The following is a 12,158-nucleotide window of genomic DNA, read 5'->3' on the forward strand; positions in this document are numbered from 1 at the left end:
ATCATTCATTCTTATTGGTAGCAAAACACTCCTATTGGGTTTATTTAATGTTTAAATAATCTTTTGGTAGACTTAAGGTATGGAGATCCAAATTACTGAAAGATTTCATGAGGAGAGAGGACGATTCTTGCAGGTTAAATCAGGTCTACCAGTTGTGACACCTTGTAGCCAAGGTCTAACAATGGGGGGCTGATTTACTAATCCACGAATTCGGATCCGAATGGGAAAAATTCGGATTGGAAATGAACATTTTGCGACTTTTTTGTATTTTTTGCAATTTTTTTCATCGCCGTCACGACTTTATCGTAAATTGTCGCAACTTTTTCGTAGCCGTTATGATTTGCTCGTATCTTGTCGCGACTTTTTCGTATTGAGCGCTCGTAAACGGCGGGCAAAACTTTCAGACTTAGCATGATTTTGGAAGCCTCCCATAGGACTCAGTGGCACTCTGCAGCTCCAACCTGGCCAAAGAAAAGTCACGATACTGAAGCTTGAATGAATCCAAAACTTTCGTACTCGGCGCGAAGGCTACGAAAAAGTCGCGACAATTTGCGCAAGTCGTAACGCTACGAAAAAGTCGCGACAATTTGCGATACAGTCGTAACGGCTACGAAAAAGTCGCGACAATTTACGAAAAAATCGCAAAATACCGATCATTACGAAAAAAACGCATTCGGACGCCTTCGGACCGTTCGTGGATTAGTAAATCAGCCCCTATAAGTCTGACTCAGTAAAAGAGACACAAACACAATCCAGTAGGGAAAATGTGATGCATGGGAGGACAGAGAAGACACTCCCAGAAGAGGTGGGACCTAGTACCCCGAATAACAACCTACATAAGCCAGAATGCTGTCCAGTACTGATTTCAGAAGGATACACAGACCAGGCACGGGATCAAAAAGGAGAGGTATGAGGCTGTTTGAGCCGCTTTCTATCTTTTTATGTAGTGGGACAATTATTTCTTATATCTCATGTTTGAGGGACAGATATTAATGAAGTTGTTAAATTAGTTGTTGATTTTTATATCAATGTGTTTTATATTCGTGTGTGTCATTTCAACTGTTTCTTATATAGTGCATATTATCCATAATGTTTGGGACCTGGGTTTTTTCAGATAAGGGGTCTTATTATTGAATGATATAGAGAGTTTTCTGCTTTTATAATTTATTCCTATGTAGATATTTGTAATTATATTATAAATATGATTATTTTTAGAAGCCATCTACAATAAGTCTATTTGAAGCGAATAATAATTCAATTTTTAAAACATGTTTCATTTTTTCTGTAACAATAAAACAGTACCATGTCCTTGATCTTAACTAAGCTTCATGGAACCACCCCAGGTCCCACACATTTCATATACAATTATGAAATTTATTATCAATTACAATTATGAAATCATTATCTGGAAACCCACTATCCAGAAAACTACAAATTACAGGAAGGTCATAACTCATAGACTCTATTTTAATTAAGTAATTTACATTTTTAAAAATGATTACCCTTTTCTCTGTAATAATAAAACTGTACCTTGTACTTAAGCCTATCTAATATATAATTAATCCTTATTAGAGGCATAATAATCCTATTGGGTTTAAATAATGTTTAATGATATTTTAGTAGACTTAGGGGCTGCTTTACTAAGACACGAATTTGAATCCGAATTGGAAAAATTCCGATTGGAAAACAAACATTTTGCGACTTTTTCGTATTTTTTGCGATTTTTTCGGCGCCTTTACGACTTTTCGGAAATTGTCGCGACTTTTTCGTTACCAATACGATTTTCGCAAAAAAACGCGAGTTTTTCGTAGCCATTACGATTCGCTCGTATCTTGTCGCGACTTTTTCGTATTGAGCGTAAGCGGCGGCCGAAACTTTCAGACTTAGCATGATTTTGGAAGCAACATTTTGCGCAACTTTCCGAATGGCTACGATAAAGGCGCGACTTTTCGCGCAAGTTTTAACGCTACGAAAAAATCGCCAGATTTTGCGCAACATTCGGATGGCAACGAAAAAAGTCGCGATAATTTTCCGAAAAAATCGCCAAATACCGATCATTACGAAAAAAACGCAATCGGACGCATTCGGCCGGTTCGTGAGTAAGTAAATGGGCCCCTTAATGTATGGATATTCAAATTATGGAAAATCTCTTATCTGTAAAACCCAATTTCCCAAGCATTCTGGATATCTGGTGCCATACCTGTACCTGTAGTAACATAGTAACATAGTAAGTTGGGTTGAAAAAAGACATACATCCATCACGTTGTGTGGGGGAGCCATTTAATCCTAAATTAAAAGATATGTAAACTCCAAAATACAATTTTGCATAATAAAAGAAAATGTAATTCTAAGCAAAATATACAGTGATTACAAATAATCAGTGGTTTAAAGTTATCTGCTTCTTCCCAGTTCTGTTAACCAGCTGATTAACTAAATTGTTTCAAAAGTCAACCAGGGCAGAGAATAAGAAAGGGACAAACAGAAACTGCTGTTTCTGGTACTTACAGTATATTTACAAATGACTGCCCCTTGTTAATAATTTCCCTGGATTTAGTCAACATTGTATCTCTGGTTTTAATATATTTAACCTTTTGTAGATGGCTGCAAATATATTTCATAAGAAGGAATTCTCTGAAGCTTATCAAGCTGGCATGATTGAAGATTCTCCAAAAATTAAGAATTTGGTTTTGTCATATTTGGAAAAAAAGGTAAGTGATTAAAGAAGAAAGAGATAATGAATATCCTCATTTTTAAAGTTCACCGTCTTCATTAATATTGCTCCAAATGTTTCCAATACTTTTTAGGCCCAAAACGTACATTATGTTAAATTATAGACATCCTAGCACTAACGGGTGCAAAATTCACTCAAAATTCATGAAATTATGACAAGCAGAAGTCCAGTGTAAAGTGAGCTGCATTGGTCATGTTTTGTTTTTGTTTTTTTTGGCACATCCAGCACTAGGCAAGAACTCATTACATGCAGGTGAGAAATGCCCACATTTTAGTCATGTGCTGTCCTTACATAGTGGTGGCAATGTGCCAGTCACAGTCAGATGCAGACAATTGCACCACGCACTGGAGGCACAAAGGTTTGTGGGGGCCATCATGCTGCACATCAACAAAATGCAGAGCCAGTGGTCAATGTCTACCTGCAATGGACACCTTCAACCTATTTCCCTGAAAAATGTATTTGGTCTGAGGACTGTGCCAGCAGAATAATACAAATATCTGTACATTTAAGAAGGCTACCGATAGATGCCTTGTTAAGAGCTTTCACATGAAAAGCCATGCCTGCTAGTGCATGGCTCAGTGGCACTTAAGAGCACAGCAGCTGGCAAATGCCACTCTGGCACAAAGTATAGAACACATACATTTTAATAGGTGTGATTCCCATTTAGCACCTAGCTGATTAGAAGGAAGGGCTCATACTCACAAGTGTTTTTTTTTATGCATTCAATGCACATTTTAGACATGTTTGAGCGCACCTAAATGCATTTGCTTATTAATTTCATTATATTCTGCCTGGTTGTACTCACAAGCATTCAGAGTTGCATTTTAGTGCATTCGCATTTCACCACATTTTTTTAGACGCAACATGCTGCATTTTCTTGCACTTCACATGCGTTCATAATTTAGTAGAATAAAGGGTTATGCTTGGAACTGACAAAAACCCACATAGCTGTGTTTAAAAAAAAAAAAAACGTTTTTTGAGCTCAGCATGCGTTTGTAAATACTTTAAAAAAAACAATTGTGAGTGTGAGTCTTTAATGAGCCCTTCAAATGGTAAGTATAACTCATCTTGAAATGTAGTAACAGAAACCAGTTTCTTTAAATGGTGATCAGATAGACAGCCATGAAAGAAAATTTGTTTGCTATTGTAACTGCTGATGATTAATTAATAAGTTTGCTTTATTCTTTATAGAATGAGAAGCCATTTCAGTTGGCAGTTGATGTTGGCTGTGGGACAGGGAGGTCCACTCAGGCTCTGGCTCCATATTTCCAGAAGGTGATTGGAATAGATGTAAGTGAATCCCAGTTAAATGTGGCCAGAAAATGTACTTCACACAACAACATCTATTACCAGTGAGTATTTTTCATATCTTTCGTATGATTTTCATTGTTCATACTTTTAGCCATTAATAGTTTTTATTTTTAGAAAGTGCCCAATGCAGTTACCCATATCAACCAATCATATCATTACTTTAATCTTTTAACTTGCAGCTGGATAATCAAAACTAATTGCTAAGTGGTTCCAACTGGTATTTGCGCTGGTGTAAATAAATAAGTGAAGTCTCTGGGCTACATAAGTATGGCCGTTGCCCCTTATGGTAATAGCAGAAGGGGCAATTCCAACCATTTTGCCTCCCAAGATTTTTCCAAATCATCAGACAGACAACAAAATGCTTAGAATCACCCTCCATTCATTCTTATTTTTTTATCCTTGGGTAAGTGTCATCTGAGGCAAGTTCCTCAGGTTGCCTTATGTCAAGCGCAGGACTGGACAGCAGCAAAATGCAGGGTCCTGGAAACTACAACACACCCTCTCCAATGAACCTGCTCATCAGGGGCCCAATATTTATGTAAATATTATAACTGCAGATTACTAGAAGTGTTATGTTCATTACATCCCAAAAGGCATAATTGATACAAGATCAAAATGAGTTGGATTTGGCAAAGAGCTACACAATAGATTCCCAAGGCATCTACTGCACCTCCACACTCTTGGCAGTCCCATCAGCACTACCCCTTTTAGCTCAATGCTCTCCCTTGTTTCACCATACAGTTCAGCAGGTGCAAGCACCTATGGGAATGGGAGACCTATCTCTCTCTCACTCTGGGCATGTTTTGTCACCTCAGGTATTATGCATTCCAACTATTTAATATATACATTATATAGAGGTGTTTTGAATCCAAGTATAAAAAGTAGCTCAAAGTCTTTACATCATTTCCTCTCAACCAATGTTGTTCCTTACATTTCAAAATATATTCTTGTGCCAGCATATAATCATGAAACTCTTCTCTGCAGGATTGCCCAAGCCGAAGAACTCCCACTGGAAGATGCTTCAGTGGATCTGATTAATGCGGGCCTTGCTGCCCATTGGTTCAATCCAGAGAAATTTGTACAGGAAGCAGCTCGAGTTCTTAAACATGGAGGTTGTTTGGCCTTACATTCTTTTTCATTGGAATATGAGATTCAGTATAAGGAAAAGTCAGAGGAACTAACTGCTGTTTTTAATGAGGTGAGAAAGGAGAAAAGTAAGTTAATATTAATAGGGATGTCCAGTCAAAAACTGTTTTTGCACAATAAAATACAACTGAATTCTAACCAACCTTCCAATACATTCATCGAAATGCAGTGGCTTTAAGAGATTTGTAAACTAACACTGAAGCAGTTTACATTATGCAACTTTCTACAGGGGCACGCCCCTCTGGCTGTCACTGGCTTGGTTATAAACAGCTACTATAAAATGAGAAGCAAAGGAATTTAAAGCTAAATAATTTAGATTTAAATAATTTTCCATTTGAATCCAAGGGGCACAGTTATGATTGTTAGAACCATTTGTCTCAAAAAATCATAAAGGAAACCTACATGCCCGAATAATGTAGGTCTCTATAAAAATATATTGCATAAAACAGATGCTTCATATAAATAAACCATTTTTAATAAAAAAAAATATACTTTTGTAGCATTATGTATCACTGGGTAATCCTAAATAGAAAATTGCCAGAAAAAAATAGAAAATTGACTAAGGCCTGCCCTCTGGGCGATACGCGGGCAATACGCGGTGCACACAAACATGACAAGAGCACACATATGTGTTAGATCACATTTGCCAAGTAATAGACAAAGTTATTTCACTCTCACACCTTCCTGTTAGTTAGAGCTGAATTCTTTCTGGTCAGGTGATCTCTGGAGAAGCACACAGACCATCATAAAATGGTGGCTCAAGGGAGATGTATAAGGGTAATATTTACTGATATATATATTCCAGTTTGGTAAGTTTCATTAATAGGCCACTTAATATTACATGAACTATCTGGGGGTATAGTTTTCCTTTAAGGAACTCAAAGCAGGGTTTTGGGCAAAAATACCTTGTTAGTTGGGTTTTTTCAGGCTGCCAAACTTTTTATTATTTAAGAGAGCTCGTTCAGGAAAAAACCCCAACTAACGTTGTATTTTTACCCCAAAACCCTGCATGAGCCCGTAGCTTTGAGCAATCAGAAATCTGGCCTAAGAATCTGAGAAAATGTCAGCAAAGAGATTTGTTTTGGGCACCACCAGTTGAGCAGCCCTGCTCTATGCAAGTCTGTATCATATGAAAATACAATGCTAATGTAATACAAGTCTGCACCATGTCTAGTAACCCATAGTAACAGATGTTTGCTTTCACACAAGTGACCAGTAAATTCTAGTGCTATGGGTTTCTAGACCAAGCGCAAACTTTTTGACTTTTTTTTTATTACATTATATGTAATCTAATTATTATTTTGGGTTAATGTATCTCTAAGTCTTGCCTAATGCATTAGCTTTTGCTCTCCCATTTACACTGTTAATGCTCCATACTCTAAGGGGCCCACAAGGGACTTTGTCAGGGTTCCCCCAGCAGGCCATACTAATAATAAAACAGTGCCTTGTATTTATTGTAACTAAGCTGCATAAATCAACATGGGGGCAAAACAATCCTACTGGCTTCGTTTAAGGTTTAAATGTTTCTTTAGTATACATAACAAGTAGATAACCTCTTATCTGGAAAAAACCTACTGTATGTCGCAAATAGAATTAGTGAAGCTGTCACATAATTCATAAGGCATCACTGGCCTTATGAATGCATTCTTTCCCCAAGTTTCTCTCCATTTTTATAGAAAAGGCCACTTATCTTCCAAGTCACAGGGAAACGATTTTTCAAAGTGTTCTTGTCCTGCTGACCAAATGCAGAACTTGATGGCCCATAGAGGCAACCCAAACTAAGGGAATGTTCTGAGAACCTAAGAATGTTGTGCCAAATAAAGATAATATATGTATATAACTATAATTAGCAAATAAATCATATATACATATCTATATATTTTCATTGCTAACCCATCTTTTTTTATCTAAATTCGCATGATACAGGCCAGTGAAACTATTTATGAATTTAATAGGAAAGTTGTTGGTGAAATGAAGGCTATGTAACAATCCTACTGGGTTCGTTTAAGGTTTCAATGTTTCTTTAGTATCCATAACAAATAGATAACCTCTTATCAAACTTATCCCAAACTAACAGAATGTGCTGAGAACCTAAGAATGTTGTGCCAAATAAAGATAATATACGTATATAACTATAATTAGTGAAATAAACATATATACATATCTATATATTTTCATTGCTAACCCATATTTTTTTAATTTAAATTATCATGATACAGGCTTGTGAAACTATTTGGGAATTTAATAGGAAAGTTGTTGGTGAAATGAAGGCTATGTATCCAGAATTATTCAGAGCCATACCATTTGCTGATAAGCAGAGGTAAGCTGTAAATTATATTATAAAGTTAAATAGTATTTGTTGTTAATATAGAGCATATAATCTTAACATTTGATAATCTAAATTTCCTATGCCAGATTTAAATTCATGAGAAAATCTCCTCATGGTTTATCACATGAAAACTCCATTTATGTCTATAAGGAAAGTGTGGAACTGAATTTTAGGGAATACGTTTTTCTCATAAAACTGAATCTGGCCCATTGTGGATTGTTTGAATGAGTAGTTGTTACAACAATGTTTTCACATAACTTATCCCTAGTATGCACTTTTTCTCACATTGCTCCCAAACCTCTAAGAGGCAGCTGAAGTTGCTATTGCTCTTCTTTATTAAAATGTACAGCAACGTGATTGCCTAAAGCACTCCTTAGACAGTTAGGTTAAGATTTTTGGGGACTGTAGCCTCTAAATTTTGGGTCATGGAGATGGCAAAGGGATATCAAAATTCTGTTTTAATTTTAACTTGCCTGGTTATTCACAGAAAAAGTTGTATTTACATATTCACACTGTAACATACAAGAAATAATAAAAAAAAACCGAATTGGTCTTTCAGATGTTATACCAACCTCATAGAACTAAAATACCATAGTTGTTAAAAAAACTCCTGCCAATTGACAACTCAATTCTTAAGTAAGTAAACAATAGTAAAAAATAAAAAACAATATATCAGAGACCAATGGCACAGGAACAGCACAGGGTGATTATGGGCACTGCTCATGGTGCTGAGGGTAAAGACTTAGATCCTCTGTTTGAGTCAAACTTCAATGCCTACTTTGGAAGACATTATAAGTCTCTACAGTAGAAAAACCCTCTTAGTTTTCTCATACTGAGATGCAGTACCATATAACTATGCCATCACAGCTAATAAAAAAAACACAGAAACACATGCACATTAGCTTTTTGTAGGTATTGATTTGCTGTATGATAAATACTGTCCATTTATGTGTTAAAGAAGATAGACAGGTCACAAGTATTCTCAAGACTGTGTGATCCCTTTTTTTCCAGGATTAGCAGCATCTGTGAAGTATTTCTATTAACTGTCCCCGAAATACTGAGTTTCCTTCAGGCAATTTGCTTGTACAAGGAGTTCCTAGAGCAAGACAAAGATAAGGCCACTGCATTTCTACAAGATTTAGAGAAAAGGTATGTAGACCAAAGGTGCAAATGTTGCACAATACTGAAAACAGCAAATAACCCAAACCAGAAAACAATAAGCCACCTGGTTCTATTCTTCCGTAAATGTATTTCTTTTTTAAATTAAAAAAAAACATTGTTATGGAATCATAAATCTCTGATTTGAAGATCCAATTATTGCCAGCACATACATTAAATTCCATTTATCACCCACCAGATTTTTTTCTATCATGCTATCAGGCCAAGAATGTGCTATGCTCACTTTCCCTGACCTACAACCTGTGCATAAACCAAAACCTTTTATAATGGACCCCTAGGCATTGCAAAGCATGTATGGAAGAATGCATGTTGTTACATGTCACTTTACAAAGGAGTATAAGATTCACAATAGACATAAGAACAAGGAGCATTTATGAAGGTAGCACACACTGATATTTTTAGCGATGAGCAAACTTGAGGTGTTTCACTTCATGTAAAAGTTTGTGAAACAGCAGAAAAATTGGAGAAATATAATGAAGTCAAAAGAAGGCAAAATGATATTGCAGTTAAAACATTATTAGCTCTGTGGTAGCACATACATTGACCTACCTTGTAAGAGAAGCTCCTTTCCACTATGGTACAACTGAATTAATATACACAAATATACAATCAGCACATAGCAAACTCTTGTCTTATCTGTGTCTTTGTATATAGCATTGAGTTTATATTAATTGTATTGTGACTCCAGTTTCATATTTTTTTTTGCAGGTTTTTAGATATTTTGGGTGAATCAGCTTGTGACGATTCTCTAGAATTTCATGTACATTATTTCTGTATTCTTGCCTCCAAGCCTTAAACTGCCTTCAACTGTCAAACCTGCACCATTAGAAGACTATAATTACTGTAATTATTAACAATATTTTAGAAATGTTATTTTCAGCCTCTCTACAAAAACATTAAAACCTCAGATCATATAAGATCAGTAATTCCAATAGAAACTTTGTTTTTTATCAAAATCTAATGGTCTGAAAGGCAAATTTCCTTTCTCACCGTTATTTTGTTCAATTTTGCAAAAATAAAAATGTAGACAAAAAACTTCATCCAACAGCTGATATATTTGTGAATACTGTAACTGAAAAGGGACAGATGCAAAATGACTCCACTGTGTACTGAATCAGAGCTTGTTTAGACTGGGTAGCAAAGTATTAACCAAGGTTTAGGAGCCATTTAGTAGCCATAGGATTTCTTTTTTCTGACTTTTTAGCACTAACATTTACTATGCGACAAAGGGCTAAAAATCAGAATCCGACAATTCAACAGTTGAAACTTGCCAAGATCATGTAGATGGCAGATGTCCCTTCCCCGGAGGATCCTTCTTTGCTTCGAAAACTTTAGAGGTTTTCGGATTTGTGAAGCTGTTTTTTTGTTCGACAATCGGAAAAAGTTGTAGTTTCGGTGCGACAATTTGAAAAACTTTTCAGTGACTTTTTGCCGCATGTACTTTTCCAGTTCAAACTTTTTAGTAAACGCCATATACATGGAAATAAGTTTATTTGAATATTTAAAATGGAAAAAAAAAATAGAAAAGTTTAAAGGTTGGCCATACACGCACCCATATTATCACACAAAACAAGGTTTCGCATGATATTCGGTGCGTGTATGGTGGATTCACAAGGCGACCGATATCGGGCAGGACAGAAATTTTGATCAGTGTGGCGTTGAAGGCACCCGAGCAAAGGAAGGCGTTTAGGGCTGTATCCTCAGAGAGGGGTAGAATTCCTATTGTTTCTACCTCGTTATCTAACGATTCAGCTGTAGTGAAGGGTATGAGCAATCTTTCCTGCGACCATAATTGTAATATGTATAGCCACCTAAAGTAAACCTGCCCCATAGTGCAGATAAAAAAAGTTCTGAACCAAAGCTGCTGAGTAAATGGACTAAATTTGGGAAATGGAAAAGAACATAGAAATAAATTAGCCCATAGATTAATTGCAAGTAGGGTACTATAGAAATGAAGTTTTAAAGGTTCAGTTGTTACTGTACAGAAAAATGGCACCACATTTACCTACCCTAATAAACTGCATTTGCCAATAAACAAGTGTAGGTGCATTTATGAGGGTTAGTTATATGGTATACATGAGGAACATTTTTTTAAAGGGGGCCTTAATAAATAATTAACCACAGGGAGTTGGCGCTCATAGTAAATCAATTCAAAACCCGTGCCTTTTACAAAAAAACATAAAAAGCTTTATTTTATTTCACACAATAGGATAAAAGGTTTAAAAATACAGATGTAAGATAGACCATTTATCGCTCAAACAATTCTACATTATAGGTATGTTAATTCATAAACGATAGTAAAATGAAATTCAAAATCAAATATCTTGCTGATTCACATATATAGCCAAATAGATAGAGTAGGATTAAAAGTCGAATGTCTCACTCAATGATACCAGACAATGATTACAGCCCAGACTGTAATCTGGAGAATTCGTAATAACAAAATCACCCCTTCTATTAGAATCCTTACAACATGATTTCAATTAAAATTCAATTCACCCCAATGTGGCTAGTGGTTTTATCTGGAAATTCATTAAAGTAAAATAAAAAATATTATTAAAAAAACATTATTATAAACCCAACATGAGGGGGTTCCTTATAGCTGTTATGATAGTAACCGACCCAGTTCCAGTGGTGAAGTATGGAAAAAGAAGGGGGGAACTAATAGCAGGGAGTGTAGATTCTTGACTACTAATAATATGGGATGCTAGAATCTCTCCAGTGGATATCTTCTTTAAGAATCTTAACGATAATGGAGAAGGTTTAAGATTCTCTTATAAGTGCAGTAAATCTAATATAGAGTTTCTTGATTTGGAAATATTCGTGGAGAAAAACAGATTGTGTACCATAACTTTTTTTAAGGAAGTGGATAGGAGTTCATATATATTGAGGAGTAGTCATCATAGGGCTATATGGCTTAATAATGTCCCTAGGGGACAATTCATGAGAATACGAAGAAACTGTACTAAGGATTCTGATTTTTTAGAACAGAGTGGGTATATTTATAGGAGATTCCGGGAGAAAAAATATGACAAAGATCATCTAGTAAAAGAGTTTATAAGAGTGGCAGGAAAAGGTTTCTCTGTATTTTTACCTAATATGGGGGACAATTATAGAGCGGACCAAATAGATTTGGTATCCCAATCTAATGATCGGGAAATAGTTGTGAAAGATATGCATGATTTGTTGAGAAAGAATTTGAGGGAAGAGCACTTAAGAACACCTTTATGCCAGTCTCTAGACATCACAAAGTACTAGGTAGACCTTATATGACCCAAAAATCAATAGGGAAAGGGGAAGAGATGTATCGAAATGCGGATAAGAGTAGAGAGAAGTCTCTAGGCAGACCTAAACATAAAAAGTTTTTTTATTTATCAAATAGAACAAATAAAAATTACTCAATCCACTAATTTACAAGAAAAATAAAACATTAAGGGCCCGATTCACTAAAGTGCGATAAAA

General features: G+C 35.7%; 1 protein-coding gene across 1 annotated transcript; it reads left to right on the forward strand.

Annotated features, from left to right (window-relative positions):
* The first annotated feature begins 814 nt into the window (after window positions 1-814).
* LOC100498450 (uncharacterized methyltransferase-like C25B8.10) lies at window positions 815-9,736 on the forward strand. Its single transcript, XM_002931995.4, has 7 exons — window positions 815-907; window positions 2,598-2,708; window positions 3,923-4,083; window positions 5,027-5,240; window positions 7,408-7,508; window positions 8,529-8,666; window positions 9,405-9,736. Exons 2-7 carry the CDS (start codon window positions 2,598-2,600, stop codon window positions 9,490-9,492), a joined length of 813 nt encoding a protein of 270 aa, XP_002932041.3. The 5' UTR covers window positions 815-907; the 3' UTR covers window positions 9,493-9,736.
* The last annotated feature ends 2,422 nt before the right edge of the window (window positions 9,737-12,158 follow it).

This window comes from Xenopus tropicalis, chromosome 9, assembly GCF_000004195.4.
Source record: "Xenopus tropicalis strain Nigerian chromosome 9, UCB_Xtro_10.0, whole genome shotgun sequence".
NCBI lineage: Eukaryota > Metazoa > Chordata > Amphibia > Anura > Pipidae > Xenopus > Xenopus tropicalis.

Excerpts from the sequence above, each read along its gene's own strand:
- LOC100498450 (XM_002931995.4), top strand. The coding sequence starts at position 2,598 with ATGGCTGCAAATATATTTCATAAGAAGGAATTCTCTGAAGCTTATCAA. Across the intron at positions 2,709-3,922 it reads TGTCATATTTGGAAAAAAAG|AATGAGAAGCCATTTCAGTT; the intron begins GTAAGTGATTAA and ends TATTCTTTATAG. Across the intron at positions 7,509-8,528 it reads CCATTTGCTGATAAGCAGAG|GATTAGCAGCATCTGTGAAG; the intron begins GTAAGCTGTAAA and ends CTTTTTTTCCAG.